The sequence below is a fragment of the Schistocerca serialis genome, chromosome 1, assembly GCF_023864345.2.
Source record: "Schistocerca serialis cubense isolate TAMUIC-IGC-003099 chromosome 1, iqSchSeri2.2, whole genome shotgun sequence".
Taxonomy (NCBI): Eukaryota; Metazoa; Arthropoda; class Insecta; order Orthoptera; family Acrididae; genus Schistocerca; species Schistocerca serialis.
The window spans coordinates 262,980,381-263,005,137 of record NC_064638.1 but is presented as its reverse complement, the minus strand read 5'-3'; the positions used below and the strand labels follow the sequence as shown (position 1 = coordinate 263,005,137).

Sequence of the window (24,757 nt, the reverse complement as noted above, 5' to 3'; positions counted from 1 at the left end):
GCTTGGGCTCACATAAGAAATCTACGTACTAGTGTCAATCATAAGCATAACAGATGGTCAAGGAGAACTTTGCCTCACTAATTGTTACAAGCTGCTCTCATATCCGTAGGAATGTGCGTACCAATGGCTGAACCAATCCAGGATAGACAGTTCAATGTCGTTGATGAAGAATCTTGCTTCGCTGGCACTACAGACAATGCAGTGCGGGAAATTACTATCAAACTGCCAACAGTGTCAGGAAACATTAGCCCTTCTGTGCCAATTTTTGGATGCTTTCAAATCCAGAGTGAGGAAAGGACAGGTCAAGTGGTCCATGGGAAAACATTGTATCGACACTGGGGATCATTCACCAATTAGCCACTGCTCATATAGGATGTCGCCAGCTGAATGAAGCATGAGTTGAGAAATGGAGATGATGCTGCTAGATGACATTATTGAACATACAGACTTTTTTGGACCTCTCCTGTGATCCTTGTGAAGTAGGAGGAGGAGGATGATGGCATGTGGCATTGACTGCTGATCACTGAAATCACAAAAAAGATGTTAGTTTACCCATTACAGTACATTTGTTGATACCCTAGACTGCTTGAAAGGAGCAGAGTATTTCCAAAGTATGGGCTTGCAGACAGTCTACTAGCAACTCAATGTTGAGAAGGCTGACACGAAAAGTCTGCCTTCACAACACCCAACTGCATCTATGAGTTAAAAATTATGCCAATTGGACTATGTGATACCCCTGGGTGGACAACATGCATTGATAGTTTAAATAATAACAAGTCTTTGCTATCTGGATGACAATGTCATTTTCCTAAAGACATTTGAAGAATTGGATAACATTGTCATTTTCTAAGCCTTCTGACAACTGTCTTGAAATGTGTCCAGAGAGCAGACCTCCATCTGTGCCTGAGAAAGTGCCTCTTTATAGCCCAAGAAATAAAAATCTTGGGGTATGTAGTTAATGGCGATTGAGTCCATCTCTATCCAGAGAAAATAAGAGGAGTCTCAAATTTTCCAATTTCAAGGCAAATTTTTGATATGACAAGTTTTCTCTGAATGTGCTCATACTCCCGGTGATTCATAAAGGAATGTGCCAAGGCATGTTCCTTGTGAACTACTGAAAGGAGACACCAAATTTTCCTGGAAGAAGGTGTAAGAAAGTTCTTTCCATGTCCTTAAGGAGACAATAACATTTTTAGCCATAGTATTGTATGATGAGAATGCCAAGATGGAACTTTACAATCGAGCAGTTACGGGATAGGTGCAGTTCTAGTGAAAACTCGGGAAGGCATTGAAAAGGTGATAGCTTGTGCTTCAAGAAGTACCTGCAAGGTCCGAAATGAACTTCTTTGCAGCTGAGAAAGTTTGGGCCATCAACATTTTGATGGACAACCATTCTCTATGCTGACTAATTAGCCCAAAGCATCCATTGGATTGATTTATGAGATGGGCACTAGGCTTCAAAGGTATGTGTCATAATGTCACGAATGTGCATTGATATCAAACAGATTGATTTCATTTTAGTACTGCCCATCATGACATACTCATCCTATATAACCACAGTGAAGAAAAGCACTACAGGACTCTCTCTGGTTTTTTCTGTTCTTCAGGCATGGTGCCGAAACAACAATAGATACACTGTTCCTATTTCAACCAGATGATACTCGGAATGATTACTTGAAACACTTCATCACCAGGGCCAAAATAGCAAGACAGCTGGCTCGCATATGATTCCTGGACACTTACAAGAAGGACCAAGAGCACTTTAATGCCAAACACCATCCATGAGATACAGCCCACAGGATTGGTATGGATTTTTATACTGTACGGAAAGTGGTACTATTGGAAAAGTAACTAAACGGCTGCTTTATGCCATGTAGTAAACTTTATTGCTAGTCATACCTTACATACAAAGTCGAGGATCATGATCTTTCATCAAGAAGACAGTCCGCCCCCAGTAGCTGAGTGGTCAGCGTGACAGACTGTCAATCCTAAGGGCCCGGGTTGGATTCTCGGCTGGGTCGGAGATTTTCTCCGCTCAGGGACTGAGTGTTGTGTTGTCCTAATCATCACCATTTCATCCCTATCAACATGCAGGTCACCGAAGTGGCGTCAACTCGAAAGACCTGCACCAGACGAACGGTCTACCCAACGGGAGGCCCTAGCCACACGCCATTATTATTATTATTATTATTATTATTATTATTAATCATCATCAAGAAGACAGATATGCAGAGACATTCATGTCCTCCATATGAAGCCCTACTACATTCCTGAGGTGCAAATTGATAATGGGGGCTTTTCGTTCAAGGGAACTGAACATCTGTTTGATGATAACTAAGCTCTGACCATAGGGCTACTTTTGTTACACATCCTAATGTAGAGGATGTGACAACGTGATTCAAATGTAAGGATCCTTCGGTGCTGCCATACAGAGGACCACTGACAAGATGTAGATGCTGTAGTCGGCTCCAAGGAGTACTCCTGAAACAGCAGGTCACTGTTTCTCCAGGAGAGGAAACAACGCCACGAATTGTGCTGCTTGCAATATGGCATAGTGATTTGTGTTGCTGATTGGCATGCTGCAGGCCACCAGTTCCAATCTCATCATATACATGTATTTGTTATGTAGTATTTATCATTTTCAGAAGATTCTCAAAATTTCGTATGCTTTTAATGTTTGCAAATTTTGGAATATTTTTTGTTTGTATAAACAGCAGCACTCAACATCAAGGAAGCAGTTCTATTCTGTTTGTATATTGGTGTCCATGTTGAATATGCTTTCACTGCTAAGTGTTCTGCTCGATTGATAACCTAGCTTTGGGATTTGGACTTGATTGCCGTTATCACATGACAATATGAGGTGCTATCCAAAATTTTTGGGACTGGTGCTGCCATCTGTTGATAACCTGACCTTTGGACTAATGGTCACCATCATCCTCGAAGTAGTTCCCATCCGCATGTACACACCGGTCCCAACACTTCTGCCACTGGTCAAACGTTTTCTGGAAGTCCTGTTCTTTGAGGGTGTTTATCACCACCAGCGATGCTTCATGAATCCTCTCTAGAGTGTCGAACCGGTGGCCTTTCAACTTGAGTTTCAGTTTTGGGAATAATGCAAAGTCGCAAGGCACCAAATCTGGTGAGTATGGTGGGTGGGGTACAACCGCCATGTTCTTTTTGCCAAAAAGATCGTGGTGAGCAAGGACGTGTGACAGGGTGCATTGTCGTGATGCAGCAGCCAGTACCCCTGAAGCCAAACTTTGGGCCATCATCGCCACACATTTTCACGGAGCCGTTTGCAAAATGTCACAGTAGTAGGTGGAATTCACCGTTTGGTTGGGTGGGATGTATTCTTTGTGCACAATTCCCTTGGTATCAAAGAAAACGATGATCATGCTCTTCACTTGTCTCGCTTTTTTGGGTCCTGGAGAGCCCAGGCTCTTCCACTGGGACGATTGTTGCTTTGTCTCTGGGTCATAACCATAAATCCAGCTCTCATCACCGGTGATAATCGGTGACAAGAAGGTTGGATCATCAGATGTGGTCTGACAAAGGTCCGTGCACACTTCAACACACTGTTCCTTGTGATCAGGAGTCAAGATGCTTGGCACAAATTTTGTGGTGACACGATGCATGCCCAATTCATCAGTCAACATTCATTGAGATGTCTCATAACCAATAACCACCTCATCCACAAGGTCTTAAAAGGTTGACGTCGATCTGCACGAACTAGTTGTTGAAGTTTGGCAACAATGTCTGGTGTTGCACGGCTAACAGGCCTTCCAGTGTGAGCATCATCATCAGCATGTGTATGGCCGGCCCTGAACCGAGCATGCCACTCAAACACACATGTATAGCTCATGCTCTGTCCCCCAAACACTTGTATCATTGCAAGGGCCTCCGTAGCACTTTTCCTGAGATTCACACAGAATTTGATACACATGCGCTGTTCTGTTCATGCATCCATTGTAAAATCGCCACACGCCAAACACAGAGTATTATGGAAATCACCAGACGTGCAACACGTCCTCCCAGCTGTATGCACACTGACTCATCATATATGCAGCTCTCGCCACCTAGCCGTACAAAGATCTACTACTCCTACTTTCCAGATGGCAGCACCAGTTCCGAAAATTTTGGATTCTACCTTGTACAATTAATTTATTCATTTCTTGCATGACTTTTGATGAATAATTCCACTTGTCTTAAAATTACAGATCTCAGGTCACCAAACAGCATTCATCAATGAATTAAAGCTTTCTGATTTCAAGCAAGTGCTCACAAAGGCCAATATCAGCTCTGAAATATCTGGAGGTGTTCTCTGGTGCTGTAATGGAACAGTGGCTGTGCGAAGGGTAAATATTTTTAATTTTTTTTATGATGTTTAGTACATATTAAGATTTATTTGTATTTATTCAATCCCTTCATCCTGAAGAAAGACAAATTCTTCAATTTATTGTTTGATATGAAAGTAACCGCTTTAAAAATTGTTAAGAAATAGTAGTGGAGCAGTTGATACAACACCAAAGTTCTTATTAGAATTTCAAAAAGCAATTAGAGCAATTCTAGTTGATAAATGCTGGTATAGCCAGTTAGTCAATAGTACAAAAAGGCAGAGAAGGAAAAATAGTAGGTGAATATGGACTGGGGGAAAGCAATGAAAGAGGAAGCTGCCTGGTGGAGTTCAGCACAGAGCATAATTGAATCATCGCTGACACTTGGTTTAAGAATCATAAAAGAAGGTTGTTTATATGGAAGAGATCTAGAGACACTGAAAGGTTTCAGATTGATTACATAATGACAAGACAGAGATTTAGGAAGCAGATTTAAAATTGTAAGACAGGGTTGTAGCCTATCCTTGATGTTATTCAATCTGTGCATTAGACAAGCAGTAAAGGAAACCAAAGAAAAATTTGGAATAGGAATTAAAGTTTAGGGAAAATAAATGAAAACTTTGAGGTTTGCTGAAGACATTGTAATCCTGTCAGACACAGCCGTAATCCTGTCAGACACAGCCAATGCCTTGTAAGAGCAGTTGGACAGGATTTACATTGTCTTGGAAGGAGGCCAGAAGTAGTACGCCAACAAAAGAAAAACAAAGGTAATGGAATGTAGTGAAATTAAATCAAGTGATTCTAAGGGAATTGTATTAGGAAATAGAACACTTAAAAGTAGTAGATGAGAAGGAAAGCATTTCTGAAGAAGAGAAATTTATTAACATCGAATGTAGATTTAAGTGTTAGGAAGTCATTTCTGGAAGTATTAGTCTGGAGGGTAGCCATGTATGTGAGACATGGATGATGAAGAATTTTGAAGATTAGATGGTTACATTACGTAACTAATGAGGAGGTGCTCAACAGAATTTTGGAGACAAGAAATTTGTGGCACAGCTTGATCACAAAAGAAGGGATTGGTTGATACAACACATTCTGAGACAGCAATGGATCATCATTTTCCTATTGGAGGGAAATGTTTGGGGGGGGGGGGGAGGGGGGGGGGGGAATTGTAGAGGGAGACCAAGAGATGTATGTAGTAAGCAAATTCAGAAGGATGTAGGTTGCAGTAATTACTTGGCAATGAAAAGGCTCGCACAGCATTGAGAACTGCGTCGAACCAGCCTTCGGACTAAAGACCACAACAGCAACAGTCAACACAAGACTATAACAAACTCCTCTATTGGAGGGAAATGTTTGGGGGGGGGGGAGGGGGGGGGGAATTGTAGAGGGAGACCAAGAGATGTATGTAGTAAGCAAATTCAGAAGGATGTAGGTTGCAGTAATTACTCGGCAATGAAAAGGCTCGCACAGCATTGAGAACTGCGTCGAACCAGCCTTCGGACTAAAGACCACAACAGCAACAGTCAACACAAGACTATAACAAACTCCTAGGGTTGTTCTCTATTATTTATTGTTATTAGACTGAATGTCACCTGTGGGAAACACACACACACACACAAGTCTGGAATTGAGATATAATTATTCAGATGAAACAGAATATTTCAAATTTCATGATCCAGGGTATTAATGACAGTAGCCCAATGAAGTTTTAGAATTATTAAATCAGTGGAATGAACTATGTTAACAGTCTCCTCCAGGATCCCACAAAACAAGAATCAAAGAATTGACTGCAACAATTTACTAGTTGAGTATGATACATCTAATACGGCACTCGAGATTTGATACCAGGGAGACGTGTCCGTTTAACCCACACGTTTTGCCCAAAATTTCAATGAGGATAGCAATTCCCTTTGAGTAAGAGGTGAAAAACATATTTGTAAGATATATACTAACTTTCTATGTAACTAAAAGCCAAATGTTTCCATTGCTCTGAAATAAATATATTTGCTGTGATTAGTGAACAACCTAACATGGCTCTATGGGTTGTACAAATATGACTAAAAGCTAAGAGCAAATCAAAAGTAGTAGCTTCTCACCAACTATGGATTGAGTCTGATTGCAAAGTAACAAATTATGTAAAAAATAACAGATGATTCAGTATGAAATTGGGTGGATTGATAATGTGTTTTTGACTAGCTTGTAATAAGTTGAAGAATGTTGAAAACTCCTGTTAACAGTAAATACTTTGCTTTGTTGGGGTTGCAGGGTTTTGATTTCATTGCACTGACTGTGTAATATTACTTATATTTAGTTTCGCTCATCTTTAACTTTCATTATGTTTCAGCATGACACTGGCAGAGTCACCTTAGAAGGTTGTTTGTCAGAAGACTATTATAACGTCCGAGACTTACTATATGAGCAGTATGCCATTGTCTGAAATCTGTTGGTGTTATTAGAGGAAGATTATCAAAATGTTGGTGAACTTGAAGAGCCATCACCTGTGGCACTGAGTGTTAATGATACCATTGAAAAGAATTGTATTTTGTGGAGCACGTTTTTGTCAGCAGCTTATTTTTAAAGTCTGCTTTGTACACTTTGCTGGAAATATTGGAGAAGTTCAGGAGATTCACCTGTATATGGAATTGTAAATATCAATAGCATTGTCTACTGCTGAGCAGTGACATAAGCCATTTCTGCAAGGTTTATATTTGTGATTCCCCAAGGGATAAAATTTTGTATATATGACTTTCTTTCAATCAGAGTGAAATCAGGATCTTCCCTTTTGTGATGCTGATTCCTCAAAGCTGATTGTTAATGCACAAGTGTTTTTTTTTTTTTTTCTTGGCTGCAGATCAGTCATGTTTTTGTCTTGTACTCAGCACAGTGTATAGTCTAAACAACTGAAAATTGTGCTGAAAAAAATCCATCAAAAACTATATTAATATTTGGTGAATTCCTTGTGCCTAAAAGTTACGGATCCCGCATTTCTCTGAAACTTGTGGTGACAGGTATAAATATCAGTTTCATGAAGTTGCTGATTGTCATTTCAGTTGCCTGGTCCCAACAACTTGTTTACTCTTTAAATTTTTTTAAATCCAACATTAAGAATATATTGTGAAAATGGCACAGTTTAAGCTACCTTGAATGGGATAGATCTAGTACTGTATGTTTTATCGGTGTTTAATGTGTTCGTACTGTAGCTTTATTCCTACTGATTTACTGTCTGATTTTTTCCTCCTTCACTTTTTGGATGTTGTAAACCTGTTATTTTATGTGCATGTAATGGCATGCATATGTTGTTTTGATCAAAAATGGACTTATCACTTTTTATTTTGGTCCGTACCAAGGATAAACCATGATGGAAATTGCAAGGCGAAAGAAGATAAGAAACAACACATGAAAGATTGGAAAAAATTGGGTTGGCTTTCATACAGAAATAAACTGCAGCTGTTATTCCTAAGTCAACAAGTAATGTAATTTATGTGATGAACTCGAGAACTGAAGGAGTATTATTTATTGGATGAGAGAGAGAAAATTAATGCTGAGAAGTGGAAAATAAGATGATCAAAATATTCAGAATGGAAGGGAGTTGTAAGCTGTAAAAGATGAGGAGCTAAGACAAACAGATGTACAACCAAAGACAACCGCTGATGACCTCGACGTTGAGCGCCCATAAGCCCCAACCATAGGAAAAAGCTAATGAAAGATACTCTTGTTACAGTTGTACTGTTACAATTTCACGATTTTAGTTCAAAATAAATAAGTACGTCAGATGGACAGGCTTGAAGTGATCAATAAAAAGACTGAGATCCAGTTATGGTTACCCATTGCTTTTAGGTGTTAAAATAATTACTATAATCAGTCATTTTCATTTTTTAACTCTCTATTTATTTTAGTTCAAAATAAATAAGTACATCAGATGGACAGGCTTGAAGTGATCAATAAAAAGACTGACATCCAGTTATGGTTACCCATTGCTTTTAGGTGTTAAAATAATTACTATAATCAGTCATTTTCATTTTTTAACTCTCTATTTATTTACAATAAATGGGTAGGGTTGGACAGTAAAACTAGTTATGAACTGTAAATAAATGATGACGAAAACAAAAAGTTACTGGTTATGGTCATTACAGTTATACATACAACAAGTGAAGTTATTTCCACCAAAAGAATAACACTAGAATCCTAGAATCATTTTAAAAAAAAAAAAAAGGCCTCCAGTATCAAGCACAATGTATGTGTGTGTGTGTGTGTGTCTGTGTTTTTTTTTTTTGGGGGGGGGGGGGTTGCGCATGCACGTGTGTGTGTGTGTGTGTGTGTGTGTGTGTGTGTGTGTGTGTGTGTGAAAAAAGGAGAGAGAGAGATATATATATCTGAGGGAAAACTCATTTTGATGAATATACTGAATAAGAGCAAGTTGTATATTATTTGCAGTGATTGTGTAAAGTCTTCTTCCCAATGATAAAGAATTTCTGTTAACGTGTTCATCTCAGATTTTCATTCAGATTTCTATCCCTCACATGACAGTAGTTGTTTTATAATCAGGCTTTGGAACAAGCATATTTAAAAAATGCATGTTTTCATAATTATGAAGAAATCGCTGTATTTTGCTTGCATACTTTTCAGAAATATGATTGAATGTTTTGTTTTTGTTGGATGCTTAGCAGAAGTCACAGTTCAAGTTCTTTATATAGGAGGCTCAGAATAACAGCACGATGATATCAGCACTACAGACATCACATATACTAACAATGAACAGAATAGGCATTTGGGGAAGATGCTTGTTACTTTACTTATTTCAAGTAACTCTGAAATCAAACTGAAAAGTAATCATAGTATAAAAGCAAAGCATTTTCTAATCTTGTAATTTTAATACAAATTGATGAAGATTTTATTTTGGTGGTGCCAGATGTAATCTGGATTACCAAAATTCAAGATAACACAAATATTCCACTAAAAGCTATAATTGTAATATGTACTACAATACTGATCTTTTACTTTGGCACTAACAACAAGCACTCTTCTGGCACTGAAACTGTGTAGTTACTGGAGTCTACTCACATTTGTTTATTGAAATAGTGTGCAAGTTTCTTATACTTCACATTTGTGTGGTTTTTGATAGCAGGACGATCATGTAGATGTTTCATTAAAATCAGTTCAGTACAGTTGGTTTCCGGCTGACATTCTAGGTGAACCATTACTTTTCCCAGCTGTGCCATTGCTGAGGCATTTTCATTCCCCTTAAACAACACTACTGTTGTCCACCATCACTGTCATTCTCTATAGTACAACAGGCAGGAACAAAAATCCATCTTCAGGCACCGTGCCATAACTAGCATCATTGTCATTCTTCAACCAGACATCTATGCCAATGTTGTCTACATCCAAACAACCAGGAATGTTTGCAAACATTTCAGGGAATTTAGCAGTGGAATCACCAGTAGCAGGCCATATTGTTTTCCGCATTTTCAGAATTTATAGTTCAGTAACTTGATCCCAAGAAGATGCAACCATAAAAATCACATCTTTGATATTTGTCAGTTTCAGTACTGAAATCCCAGCAAATTCTCCTGCTTCTTAAATTAATTTACAGAGTAGTTGTTTCCTGTATACACATTTGATCTTCTCCAGGACACCTTGATCCATCAGTTGCAGAAGAGCCGTTATGTTGTAGGAAGGAAGAACTTGACTGTGATGTCACCATTGACAATTGCTCCACTCCTACATGTGATGGTGCATTGTCAATAAATAATATGGCCTTTGATGGAATACCCTCTTCTTTCGAACATCATCTCACACTTCGCAAGAACTCACCGTGAAGCTATTTTTAAAAATTTCCACTGTTCATCCAGACATTATTTTATTTGTATAAAACTGACATAAGGGGCCAATTAACATGTTTCAAAGTACGTGTATGTTTTGATTTTCATATAAACAGGAGAGCAGATTTGTGTCTTCCAGATGCGTTTCTACAAGCCATAATTGTAACTCGATTTTTACACCTCGTATAACCCCTTGTCGAGTCATTGAATTGGGAAACCAGCATCTTACTTTGTAGCAGTCCAGATTATCTGCATTATAAGTCTGGTTTGGGAAAAGTTTTCGGAGGAAAGAACTGCTTCAGATTCTCTTTTTGAAACTTTCTGCAGCCACTGTACCTGTCGAAAAACTGTCGCCATTGCTGAAAGCCGCTGTATGCCATGATGGGCTTTCCTTCTTTCCAATCAACTGTGGCTGGGTGTGAAGCTAGGATCGCCATTGGTAGCTTGCTGACTAAGTGCAGCATCTTTTCCTGCAGAATTGCACCTGATACTGGAGCAACGTGGTCTCATATCTCATTGAACCAAACAAATAATGCTCCATCCAGTGTTTCATTTCTTGGTTTCTTTATTGTACCGTGACTGTGCAAACTGGGTTTAGTAATCATTTTCCAGCAGACGTCTTCTTTTCAGCTCTTTTTCCAGTCTGGCACAGTTGATGTCACTCCATCACATCCTGCTGCTATATCTTACAGCAATTCTCCTTTTTCTGTTCTCTTTGGTTGGTCCAACTTTTTGTCCACTTTCACTTGGAAGCCAATTCACTCAAAACATGGGAACAGAAGAACAATACTGGTACAGCTTCTTAATTCTGTAAGAAATGGATTTACACTGACATAGTACCTGTAGCCGAAAGTGTGGAACCACTGATCTCCAGGCTACCTGCAGCACTGACAAGCAACTGCACATATACCGTACTATACCAACTATATACTGCAGTATTTTTTAAAGGAAAAGAAAACAAAAAATTATATCAGAGTTATCGAGGGCCCGGTAAACAAGATTCTTTTACTGTTAATTGCATCCATCAACAAGAACACACACTGGAAAAAATTTAGACTTTCACATTGTGTTTAATATCATATATTTCGATACCTCTCAAATGTAAGACTTTTATCCATTGTGGATGTGGAACACCGCGACTGTGGTGTGAAAAGGTTTTCAGAAATTACTGCAACCAGTCGCCTTTTATGTAGATGTATTTTATTTAACCATGACCGGTTTCGAGCTGCCTAGCAACTCATCATCAGATGGTATATACATTTAGTGCTTTTTTGTACCCATTGTGTGGGTGGTTGAGTATCTGTGGAGATAAATCTTTCTGCAGGTATATATATATCTCTTTTAGGACGTATTTTTGAAACCAATGTGACTGAAGCAGCTACCACGGAGTATCCTACTATGTATAGAAATGTTTGTTTGCTGAAGAGTCAATTACATTTCTGTTCGTAATACATTTCAACAGTGCACTGAATAAATGTGTGGCAGAATAGTTTATTTATTGATACAGTGAAGGCCTCATCATGAAATCTCAATAACACTGAATAGCAAAACTCTCAGAGAGAAAGCATATGCTTTAGTAGCACAGGAGACCACTCACCAAACAGCAGAAGTCTGGAATCATCAACAGGCACACACAAAAGAGAGAGAAAACTAGCTAGCTTTCAGAATAAATCCTTTGTATAGCTACAGTACAAATACATACATAACTGTTCCCCTATATTGTGCTGGCAGGGCACACAAAGATAGGATTGCATTTTAGTAAGTGGACTAGGGTCTAGGGTCCGCAGCTCGTGGTCTTGTGGTAGCGTTCTCGCTTCCCAGGCACGGGGTCCTGGGTTCGATTCCCGGCGGGGTCAGGGATTTTCCTTGCCTCAAGATGACTGGGTGTTGTTGTGTTGTCTTCATCATTCATCCCCATTACGGTCGGAGGAAGGCAATGGCAAACCACCTCTGCTACGACCTTGCCTAGTCGGCAGTGCGAGTCTCCTGCATAGTTTCCTATGCTCCTCGGTGTGCAGGACCTCATCATCATCATCGTCATCATCATCAAGTGGACTAGGTTAGGATGGAGAGTTTTAGGTGGGGTGGGGAAGGGAGAGAGGTGGAAGGTGAGCAAAGGATTTGGGAGTGGGTAGCTAGCAGCTTGGAAGGAGGCAGCAGGTCTGCTTGTTAGGAATTTGGGAGAAGGGCTGGCAGATGCATGGATTAGACTTGTGATACACTGGTACCGTAGCCGGTGTGACGTGCAATGAAGGTGACTTGCAAACATGCATTAGAAGGGATTGACAGCCCAGAAGGAGGGAAACTGTTGGTTAGAGTGTGTGGGATAGTGGGTTAATGTGGACTGAGGCAAGGAGGGTTATGGGAGTGAAGAATGTGTTGTGAGGGTAACTCCCATCTACATAGTTCATAAAAGCTGTTGGTGGAGGAGAGGATCCAGGTGGTTTGGGCTGTGAGGTATCCATTGAACTCAAGCATGTTGTGCTCAGCTTCATGTTGTGCCATTGGGTGGTCAACTTTGTTCTTGGCCACAGTTTGTCAGTGACCATTCGTTCTGGTGAACAGCTGGTTGGTTGTCATACCAACATAAGCTGCGCGATGATTGCAGCAGAGTTTGTATTTGACGACTGCTTTCATGTGTGGCCCTTCCTGTGATGGGATAGGATAAGCCTGTGGCAGAACTGGAATGGAAAGTACCGGGTAGGTGGATTGGGCAGGTCTCAAACCTGGATCTTCCACAAGTATATGATCCCTGTGGTAAGAGAAAGGGAGTGGTATAGCGTCTGACCAGGATGGTATCTATGTTGGGTGGGCAATGGAAAACCACTTTAGGAAGGTAGGAAGTGTCTTGGATAGGATGTTCATTTCCAAACAAGATGATAGGTACTCAAAGCTGTGGTGAAGGATATGGTTCAGTTGTTCCAGTCCAGGATAATATTCTGTGATGGGGAGGAAGGAGGGAGGGTTTACCTTTGTAGCTGATTGTTTGGAGTGGTGGCAGGATTAGCGGTGTGTGAGGATATGGCATGGGAAGTCTGTGTGCAGACTAGGTTTGGAAGTTGCTAGTGTCTTTGTGTGGAGGATCTCAAGATACCCTGTCTGCAAGTGGCAATGCTGTATGGGAGAGACTTTTTGGTGTTGAAGGGATGGCAGCTGTTGAAATTCTGTTACTATTGGAGGTTAGAGAATTTAATATGGACAGAGGTGTGTACAAAGCCATCAGGGAGGAGGAGGAGGTGGTCATGTACCACAGATTTGTTTAAATACCTTCCCCTGAAAGGAGTAGTTGTGTGTGAGGATATATTGTAGGTGGTAAGGTATATGAGGACTAAGATAATGAGTTTGAATCCTGTAGGATGGTGGGAGAGGTTGTGTTCGACAAGGCCATGTGCATGACTTATGTTGGCGTATAGGGAGGTGGTATAAACAGTGAGGTGTGGGGATCCAGGAGGTAAAGGGCAGGGGATAATGGAGGATTGGTGAAGGTAGTGGTTGGCACTTTTGATGTGAGAGGCTGTAGTTGAATCTGAATAATTTGATGCCTGACATTGGAAGGTAACTGAAGGAAACTTCAAAAGCCATGATTGCTAAAAAAACGTCAAGTTTTCTTCAGTTGCCACACATTGCAGGTCACCTCCATACAGACTGCCGGGAATGTACGAGGAGGATCCCTTACACTTGTGGTGAGATGGGCATGGCAGATTCATGGGCCTACCTTAACCAATAACGTAACATGATTTTGTAAACATCTACTTGGCAACACTTCAGTGCTGTCACAGCTCCAGACTGCTATTGTTTTTGCCTGCAGCCATTATTGCTTCGCAACCGAAAGTTTGCAACAGCACTGCAAGCAGTCAGGGATCTTCTTATGCTGGCTATATGATTCAGGCAATTGGTTGGAGGTGTTGGTCAACAAGAGCAGAAAGTCTTTCAGCAGGGCACAATAACCACCTCTAATGGGACATCTAAGATTATTGGGTTTGTGTGTTTTGGAGAGCACGTAGAAGGTATTGCTGGGGTGAGGAGGCAGGTGAACTGGAGAGAGATTCTGTGATGTGCCTAAGGACTTCAGCAGGGATTGGAGGTTGTTTTGGACTTCTAGGATATGGCTAAGGTAGAGCTTGTAGGTGGAGGAGTCATACAGTTGGTGGGAGCCTTCTTTCAGCAGGCACTGTGGCAGAGTCTTGTTTGCAGGGAAGATGATTAAGTCAGGATATGTTTTGAGGTTGCGAATGGCTGTCTTTTCTTCTGCTGAGAGGTTAGTGTTCTTAGGAAGGGACCTGGGGAAAGATGGTATGGACAAGTTGGAAGTAAGCAATTCCTGGAAGGAGACTAGGGGAAGAGTCATTGTTGGATAATGGTGTAAACTGGGAGAGGCAAAGTTCATTGTTAAAATAAGGTTGCGTTTGGCTGGAGGGGTTGGTAGCAAAGAAGAGTTTCCACTGTTGGGATCAGGAGAAGGAAAGTAGGTCTTTGACAAGTCGAACTTGGTTAAACTTCGATGTGGGGTTGATGATGAGGTCTTTGGATGATACTGAAACTTGGGTAGGATTGAGATTTTTGGTGGGAAGGTTAACAACAATGTTTCAAATTTGTTTGGTTCTAGATTTTGTGAAGTGTTGGGGATTTTGGAGGATGTGATAAACTGAAAAGGTCATCTACACAGGGTCAGGATACCAGGAGGGGGTTCATCATTGGTGGGATAGGTATTTTGATGGGCAGTGTTGCTCCATGGTGGGAATAGGGTGTCAACAGGTTGGGCAGTTATGGAGGTGGTACCTTCCAGGTGCTCTAGGCCAAGGGTTTCAGTTTTAGAGATGTGGTGTATGTAGTTAGGACTGCACAGTAACAATATCTTGTGGAAGGAGAAGAGGATGTTTTGAGACGCCTGTGCCATGGAGATGTGTTTCTGCAGTACCAAGTTTATGAAGGATAGTGACTACCAGAAACTGATGGTGACTTGGCCAGCAATCACGTGAAATCAGTCATGAGTAAGGCTCTGATGTGGTCGCTGATGGGCACATGGCACCAGGTGTGAAGCTTGGCGCGCACACAACGGAGACAAGAGAGCAGAAGGGGCCTGGTATTTGTAAAGCAAACACTCTAAAAAGGTACCACATAAGGATCCAGCATAGGGGCAGAGCAGGCATCTGCCACACTCCTGAACAGTATGGTCGCCCTCTCCTTGTGCCTCTGCCATACGTGTCTGCATTCTCAGCGTTTGTCTCCTGGTCCATCAGCGTGCACTCTGCCATCACTGAGCTTTCAGCAGCAGTGTGTGTGTCTCAGGTCACAGTTCACTTTAGTTGTTAATATAAAAGCATTTAATGAAGAACTGCCTGGTTCACTCAGTTCAGGATAACACAGTGCTTTATGATACGTCACCTGGACTACTTGAGGAATAAGTAAAAGAAAAAAGATTGCAGAGAAACTGCATTAAATCAGATGGAATCAGAAATGGACATACCTCTCAGTGACATAATTTAGTTCAGAGTAGATCTCAGGAAGGAGACAAATTTCTCCACATGTAGCAAGCTCATCAACTGCACAGACTATTCAGGAGCCATTGAATAGTAAGTTATCTGGCTGAGTGTACAGATGTTCATAGAGAGAGAGTTGGGTACAAGTGATGCACAAGATTTTCATGCATCTCTGTTTGCCAGTGTGGTATGTTGACAGACAAACAGGAATCCCATTTCAGCCGACAAGATGTTCTATACATTTGCAGGAGGAATACATTCTCTTGCTTTTGAATACGGTCATACCTGGTTCAGTACAACACAGGGTGTCTGGTGTTCTAGAAAACTCAGGGAATTTTTACATTTTGGAAAAGGCATGGTATCTGATATGATTTTCGGCAGAGGCAGAGGAAGTTGCTTATAAAAAAGAAGCACAGGTCGCGAGATTTTCTAGTGGCTTTCTGCCTTTGCGAACTATTGGCCACATCTATTGACAGAAAGTCATGTCTGGTGCATATTTAACTCGGGAATTACTTGACGAACTGTAAGTGTGCATTCAGCCCTTGCTGGACTGAAGATCCTGAATTGTGATGGGTCGCAGAACACAAGTCCGAAAAATTCAGTGTTTGGCTTATGTTCTGTAAAATTAAATTTCTGCTTAGCAGTATAGGCAAGCAGACCTTGTTCAGTCGTGCAAGGCAAAGAAGTGTGTTGGCTTGAGGCTATGAGGAAAGTTACACTGTCTATATCCGTACTAATTGCCGCAGATAGCCATGATGACTCCAATGGTACTGCATCAGATGTAGCCCATGCATTGCCACCTCTGGATACACTCAATTGATCTTCAATCCCAGCAATGGAAAGGACAATCCAGATGGTGCTCTCGATTCGGCAAGTGCACTGGAAAATAAAAATATATCAGTTTTAGTGAAGAACAGTATTATTTCTAAGTAGCCTCTGTGTATTTTCAACAGGGAGTGCATCACGCAGTTATGGTGTGTCCCAAAAGCAAGATGTTACTCCAAGGCAATCGCACCAAGCAGCTACTGTAGGAACTTCTGGACGAAGCTAGATTCGTGCAGAGAGATACCGTGATAAAGGCAGAGCTCCATTTGTCTCTGTTGGTTACTGTGAAATACCATTCTTGGGACTTTGGTAGCTGGTCAATCTCTTAGTGGATACGTTCCCAGACAGATGGCCCGAATCTATGAGGAGGGGGGGGGGGGGGGGAGCAAACCAGGGTATTTGCCCTGAGCGGCAATTTCAGGGGACGCCCAATTCATAGTATTCTTGAAGAAAAAAACCTTGTTTCACAAAGCGCCTAGTATCCAGCGCACGTTAGTATATTGATTTCTCATATGATTTAAACGCATCCCAGTTGGTTTTTCAACATTTTTGAATACATTCTAAGTTGATTTTTGAATGCGTGCATATTTTAAGTGACGTTTATGCCAGGGCAATCTTCGTCGCATCTAGAAATAAAAAGCTTTCTACCAGACAATAGGGGACGCGGCTATACGAGCTGAGCCGAATAAACCCGAATCGCTGTTTGTTTATGTGGTTTATTGGGTGTGCGAACGATAAGCGTTGTTATAATCATTAGCGAAATCCATAAATTTAGACTTCCACAGTGGAAATAAAACGACTAACAGGTAAGAAAAATTATCTTCTCGGAGTATCCAAGAAAATGAAATTTTGGCAGAAAATTTTTGCCAGATCTTTACACTACTAAGGGCCAGTTGATCAGTTACCGGTCAGCAGCCGCTTAATTCTATTCTCGGAGGAGCGAGAGAAACGCGGTGTACGAACACACACAATAAAAACGCCTAACCGGAGAACAAACCTGGAACAACTAAACCGGTGGTTCTGGCAGTGTTAGTGAAGTTAATAGGAGAATAAGTTTTCACAATGGCAGAAATAGTTGCAGAATTATTGATGACAAGATTGTTTGTTAGAACGAGGAAGGAGAAGAAACAGGGACATCACATACAATATTTGGAAGAATATGACGATTCTAAAATTATATAAAAATTTCGCGCTGCTACTAATTTTCGATCTCGTACTTGAGAAACTGGAGCATATGAATGAAATGTAAAACTATTTCCTAGCATTAAACTTTTTACTTGTAGGCCAAAGAGGCATTTCATATTGGTACTTAGTGAATTATAATTTGTCGTGTTATTAATGTAAACGAAGTAGATAAAAATGACAAATTGTATCGAAACAGTCTCGCTTATTCGGCGTATGTTACAATTGTTGCAATAATAGAAAGGCCTATTTCGTTTTATCGAACGGTCAGTGACAAAATAGACGTAATCAAATCGAGAAACCACACCAGTCTTAGGTATTACTCGGATTAACAGCTTTTTCAGTATCAGACAACGATGTAATAATGTTTCGTTTGACGATCTTTGGTGGGGTTTATAGATTCTTTCGCAGATAGAAAAGCACGTCGTGTAAAGCTGTAACAAGATTAGAGAGAGAAAAAGCTGGGACCTAAGGATTGAAGAAATGTGTACTGTCTTGCTTGTCTCTTGTCTTTACTGATTTTATGTCTCCTACATTTAACTTTATGTCACACAGAAGAAAAAGTTATTAGCTAATATTCTCCCGGTCACAAATAATCCCACCCAATATTAATATTTTTTTAACTTTTTGTTAGGGGTAGGATATCAAACCGGCCGACTGGGGACAGGAGAGGCACCACAGGAGATTTTAATATCAACTGTTCTGAATATAGGTTTGATGGCTTCCATTATAAAATATACACGTTTGAATTCCAAAGAGGGAAATACCGTGACGTGCGATAGCAGAATGTTGTGTGAAGTTGCATGGCACTGCACTTTGACACGCTTAAGACCAAATAACATGTCTTATATTTCCTTGAACATGTATTTTTTTATATACCTAACTCTTCAGAAAGATGTGCGTTGCAAAATGAACACATTTGAAAAATCTTTTTTTTTTAAATTTTTGACGTCCTTTTTCAAACGCTCGAAGGTGTTTTTTTTTTTGGGGGGGGGGGGGGCACTACAAGTTTTTGCCCCGCTTCGGAAATATCGTAGACCCATGGCTGCCAGATAGTAACATTGCCTCAAAAATTATAGCATTTTTTTCACACTGGAGCTATTTTCCACTAAAGACACAGGATGTTGCTGCCTGTGACATGGTAATGATCGAGTTTAATACGTTTGTGGAGTAGTGCATTAGGCCAGGTTTCGAGCAGGTACCTGACTTCAGCGTTTCGAAAAAAGTGCTGCAAAGGATTTAGTTAAAGGATTCGAGGCAGGTGTATCCCACTTATAAGATAAATCTGAAAAGGCTTGCGGCCCGTGGGGTGCTATGTTTTGGCTCGTGGAGCTGTTTCACATGAAAGAAAAATTTAACTTTTATTTCGCGTAAAACCCCCAAAAGACGGTTTCACCGAGCGTCTTCGTATCGTATCCAATTACAATAAGAATACATCATTTCGTTGATTCAACTTTCGTTAGATTTTCGTCTATATTCCTGTCTGAAAAAAGTTGCTATGTTGGATTTATTTTGAAAATCCCGTGCACCATCTAGAAGAAAATATAGTTCACCTTGGCGATATGCTACTAACAACCAGTAGCAGTATGGACTGCGCAACCGGATACGTTTGTCGCGCTGCGTGAGACGAGTGCCCGACATAGGCAATACATTTCATAATTAATTTTATTGCAAATTCAAACGGCTATCTGCTGTAAAGTTACGGGCCTTCACATGTATACGTGGTGCATAACCGATCGCAATAGACCCGTCACTTCATTTTTTTTTTTTTTTTTTTTTTACAATTAATCTATGACACTTGTCTGTAATTTTACTTGGCTTGCATTTATTTTATGTATTCACTTATGGCGAGTAGGTACACCAATCGACATTAACAATTGTTTCAGCCTCAGTATCTTGTTTTAATTTTAGTAGCACAAAATAAATAAATACTTAACTGTAATAACGTGTTTTTACTGATAACGTTGAATGATTGCACATTACAAAGGTAGAAAATGGACCCTCCTAGTGCGACTTCATATGTGCATTGTTGATATATATTTTTAAACATAGTCACATCCTCTACAAGCATTTCCATGAAGCCTAAAATACATAAAGATTGAAAGAAAAGCCAGCGCTCGAGCCTGGTAATTGCTTGTTTTCTGGGTCAAGTCTAGTTTCAGTCTTTACTTTTTTAGTTTTTTCCATTCAGTTCGAATACCAATATCATATAAATTCATGCTAATAAGAGCATATTTGTCATTTTTATGAAAAATGCACATCATCTTATTTCTAATGATATATCCAGTGCTTTCTTCTAAAAAAAAGTTTGAGGGTACTCCGACACTGGATATAATGCAGCGAAAATTACTTATAACTGAAGCATGGGATACCACCCGTCTGCTTTTAGCCATGACGCATCAACATCATGATGTAGCGGGACCGTACAGTCATCTATCGGTAGCTCGGCGTTTGAGCGTACGCATATCCGTTTAGCACTACCATCGCCCACTATTAGCGGGCGAGGGCACTACATGCTTGTCGTACTGGCTGCCAGCGATTCAGTTGTCGAGAACGGTTGCCGCAGCTTCGAAATGCTTGAAACAGTCAATGACATCGCTTTTCCCACCAAAAACTGCACTGGTATCGTTCGTATTGCACTTGCAAACACGAAAAAATGAAATAAATTTACGTCCGTGAAATAAATCTTTGGTACTATTCCAATTTCTCAATATCGTAAAAAAATTATTTTGTCGACGAAAAAGTTTAGGGGTACGCGTCCCCCAGCGTTCCCCCAGAAAAACAGCACTAGATATATCACACACAAAAATGCAGTTTTCATTGCAGATATAAATCCCTAATCACTGATCCTTTACATATAACGTCCTTTAAAAAAATTTTCAAATTAATTTTTCCTCATGTGCCCTACACTTAACGAAAATGCCATAGGAACATGAACCTTCGTTTAAACATTTACTACAACTAGGAATCGAAAACCACTCATGTGGCAATTAGGCATCCTACCACAGACACGCAGCCCATCAAATCAGTCAACTTGCTTTACGGTGTTAAACGACTTTGGGGAACTTTGAAGTAGATTTTGTACAGAATTTTTGAGAGTTGCATCGAACTACTTTAGGTGCTGTACCAGATATTTGATTCTGTACTTCACGTACAAAATATATAAAAATATACAGAACTCCGATTATCGTGTGGTCTTTTGTCAGCTTCTGATTATGGTAAAAAATTCTCTTTCAGTTCAAGATGTTAATTTAGTATGGTGTCAGCTAATAAACAAATAGGCCCTAAGAAAAGGAAAATTGCAGAGGATTGAGGACTTTTGAATACAAGTGGACTGAAAACTAATTTTTTTTTTTTTTTTTTTTTTTTTTTTTTTTTTGGAATATAAAACAAAACCCATAAGTCTGATGTAAAATGAATCTGTCTTGGTTGCAAAAGAATGTAACATCAAACGGCATTACGAGACTAAACATAAAGCTATGTTTGATAAGTACAAAAAACAATTTCGACAAGACCAGGTAAATGACTTAAAAACGAAACTTTTTGCTCAACAGCAGATATTTACAAGGGCAAATTCAGAGTTAACATGTTATGCGAAAGCAAGTTATGCAGTAGCTCTGATACTGACAAAGAAATCAAAGCCATATACAGTTGACGAAATGGTTCAGGAATGCTTAGGGACCGTCGTTGAAATTTTGTGTACAGAAATGAAAAAGAATTTCTCAAAAAAGCCAGTCTCGTCAAGCTATTACTAGACGTATGGACAACAATGAAAGACAAATTGAAAATAATTTTAAAAATCGTGCATCTGAGTCTATATTACCTAGCTTTGGATGAATGCACAGATATGGCGGATACTGCCCAAGTGGCGATTTATGTCAGGGGTGTTGAGTTCCATTTCAATAAAACAGAAGAATTAGCGGCAGTTTATCCACTTAAGCATACCACGAAGTCACAAGATTTGTTGTAAGCAGTTAGTCGACGTTAAGTCGCTTTTCGATAAAACTAAACGGCCAATCGGGGCAATGGCTGGAAAACACGAAGGTTTAGTTAGTTCAGTTGATTTAAAACGAGACCCGCAAAGCTGGCAATACGTCGATGCTAAACTTTCACTGCATAATCCACCAAGAGTGTTTATATACAAGTCCCCCAAAATGGATTAAGTCATGAAGGTAGTTGTCAAAACAATGAATTTTATTAAGTGAAAGGATTGAATAACAGTCAGTTCCAAGAATTTCTGAAGTCTTTGGTTAAGAGCATGATATTTCGTATTATGCAGAAGTAAGATTTCTAAGCCGTGCGAAAATCTTGAAGAGTGTGTATGATTTGAAGCAAGAAATACAATCATTCTTCGAAAGCAAGTAAAAGATACTCCCGGAGTTCAAAGATAAAGAATGACTTTCCGACTTTGCGCTCTTGGTCGATGTAACTAACCACCTAAATGAGGTTGACGCTCGACTCCAAGGAAAAGGTCATCTTATTAATGTCATGCATGATCTTATCTCCGCATTCCAAATGAAACTTGGGCTTTGGGAACTGCAGTTTACAAACAAAAAACTTCACATATTTACCCACACTAAGAAAGCAATCAGACGTCACAAAAGCGACAGCGAATAAAAACGCTTCTTTGTCATCGTGACTTGAAATATACACACATCAAAAAGAGTTTCCCATCACCCCAGTTCCCAGAACTCTTTAAGATAAACGTTGAGAGGACTGATGACCTCAGATGTTAAGTCCCATAGTGCTTAGAGCCATTTGAATTTAATAAACGTTGACTGTGGGTATTGTATCACAGACACAGTCCCTATGGCTGTTCAAAGATGTTACTAAACCTCCCCAAAGATGTAAACAACCATGTGTAAACAGCGCTTATTAGACGGCGGGGGTCCGACAGCTGATCAGTTCCAGTCATTCCACCAGGAAAGAGGTACAAGGCCCATATTGTCTGTTGTTCAACCATGCCTACACGGTCAGTAGCGCGGTTTGATCGCGTCCGCATTGTTACTTCGTGCCAGGAAGGGCTGTCAACAAGGGAAGTGGCCAGGCGTCAAGAGTGAACCAAAGCGATGTTGTTCGGACATGGAGGAGGTGCAGAGAGACAGGAACTGTCGATGACATGCCTCGTTCAGGCCGCCCAAGGGCTACTATTGCAGTGGATAACCGCTGCCTACGGATTATGGAGTGGAGGAACTCTGACAGCAACGCCGCCATGTTGAATACTGCTTTTCGTGCAGCTAAAGGACGTCGTGTTATGACTCAAACTGTGTGCAACGGGCTGCATAATGCGAAATTTCACTCCCAACGTCCATGGCGAGGTCCATCTTTGCAACCACGACACCATACAGAATGGTACAGATGGGCCCAAAAACATGCCGAATGGACCGCTCAGGATTGGCATCACGTTCTCTTAACTGATGAGTACGGCATATGCCTTCAACCAGACAATCGTTGGAGACGTGTTTGGAGGCAACCCGGTCAGACTGAACGCCTTAGACAAACAGTCCAGCTTGTGCAATAAGGTGGAGGTTCCATGCTGTTTTGGGTTGGCATTATGTGGGGCCGACGTACGCCGCTAGTGGTCTTGGAAGGCGCCGTAATGGCTGTACGATACGTGAATGCCATCCTCCGACCGATAGTGCAACCATATCGGCAGCATATTGGCGAGGCATTCGTCTTCGTGGACGACAATTCACGCCCCCATCGTGCACCTCTTGTGAATGACTTCCTTTAGGATAACGACATCGCTCGACTAGAGTGGCCTGCATGGTCTCCATATGTGAACCCAATCGACCATGCCTGGGATAGATTGAAAAGGGCTGTTTATGGACGATGTGACCCATCAACCACTCTGAGGGATCTACGCCGAATTGCCGTTGAGGAGTGGGACAATCTGGACCAACAGTGCCTTCATGAACTTGTGGAAAGTATGCCAAGACGAATACAGGCATGCATCAATGCTTGAGGACGTGCTACTGGGTGTTAGAGGTACCGGTGTGTACCGCAATCTGGATCACCACCTCTGAAGGTATCGCTGTATGGTGCTACAACACGCAATGTGTGGTTTTCATGAGCAATAAAAAGGGCGGAAATGGTGTTTATGTTGATCTCTGTCCCAATTTTCTGCACAGGTTCCGGAACCGAGGTGATGCAGAACTTTTTTTGATGTGTGCAAATTCGAAAACAGATTTCAAGATTTTGAGAAACATTGTCTGCATTTTTCTCTATTTCCTACGCCGTTCTCCATAGCATAAGTTCACTATTGGACATTTAAAAATGAAATGCTGTGAAATGCAGTGTCATTCACAGTTAAAAGAGAAATTTAATCAGGCTGGTTTGGAAGAGTCCTAGAAAACATATTTGGCCAAGAGAAATAGCCTGCGTTTTACAAACATGCTTTAAAATGATTTCATTATTTGAAATACGCGTGTGGGCAGCTTTTGAGTTAAATGAATAACATCTAGTTACAAATGAGAACACAAATTACTGATGTTCACCTGGAAAACTCTTTGCCTGTAGTAATAATTGACGTCAATAGTGACTCACTTAGTTCAGTCAAACGAAACCAGACGTCCCACTAACATCGTATTTCATTACATTGTGTAAGAAATGTTCTGTGCTTAGATTTGTTTTATTTTCTTTAAACAAATAAATTAATATTTCTTCTTGTTTTCATTCACAAAACAAAAATTGGTAATGCGGCCCATTGGGAAATCCCCTCTCAAAAATTTGGCCTCCTTGCCGAAAAGGTTCGCCACCCCTGTTCTAAAGCTAATAAAGCATTCCTAATAGAGCTGAAAAGCAAGTTCAGAATCGAGGGTAATCGAAAGGGTCCTGTGGTTTTAGACTTTAGGTCATGTGGCTTACATACAGTGCATGGTGACTTTGTTTGTACTAGCTTTTGTTGGGATCTTTTTCGGTTTTGGGAGCTTTATACAATATATTTAAAAACGTCCCCTCCCGCCAAGCTGATTTCAACAACATTACAAGCACTTCTTTTCTCCTGCATAAATTTTGCGTCATTTGGTGGGTGCAAAATAAATTAATGTCCAGACTGGGCTCATCAAGTATTAACAGCTGTTTAAAAATGTGTAAAGGAAGCAGAAAACGT

The 24,757-nt window shown here is 40.5% G+C and overlaps 1 protein-coding gene across 2 annotated transcripts in view; it reads left to right on the top strand.

Annotated features, from left to right (window-relative positions):
* The window catches only part of LOC126467465 (probable cleavage and polyadenylation specificity factor subunit 2), a 188,982-nt gene extending 181,903 nt beyond the window's left edge, over positions 1-7,079 (top strand). For both annotated transcript variants that reach the window (XM_050096465.1, XM_050096464.1), the window contains exons 15-16: positions 4,218-4,355; positions 6,682-7,079. In XM_050096465.1, coding sequence (XP_049952422.1) covers positions 4,218-4,355; positions 6,682-6,774 — 231 coding nt within the window. In that variant the 3' untranslated portion in view covers positions 6,775-7,079. The remainder of the gene's footprint in view (positions 1-4,217; positions 4,356-6,681) is intronic.
* The last annotated feature ends 17,678 nt before the right edge of the window (positions 7,080-24,757 follow it).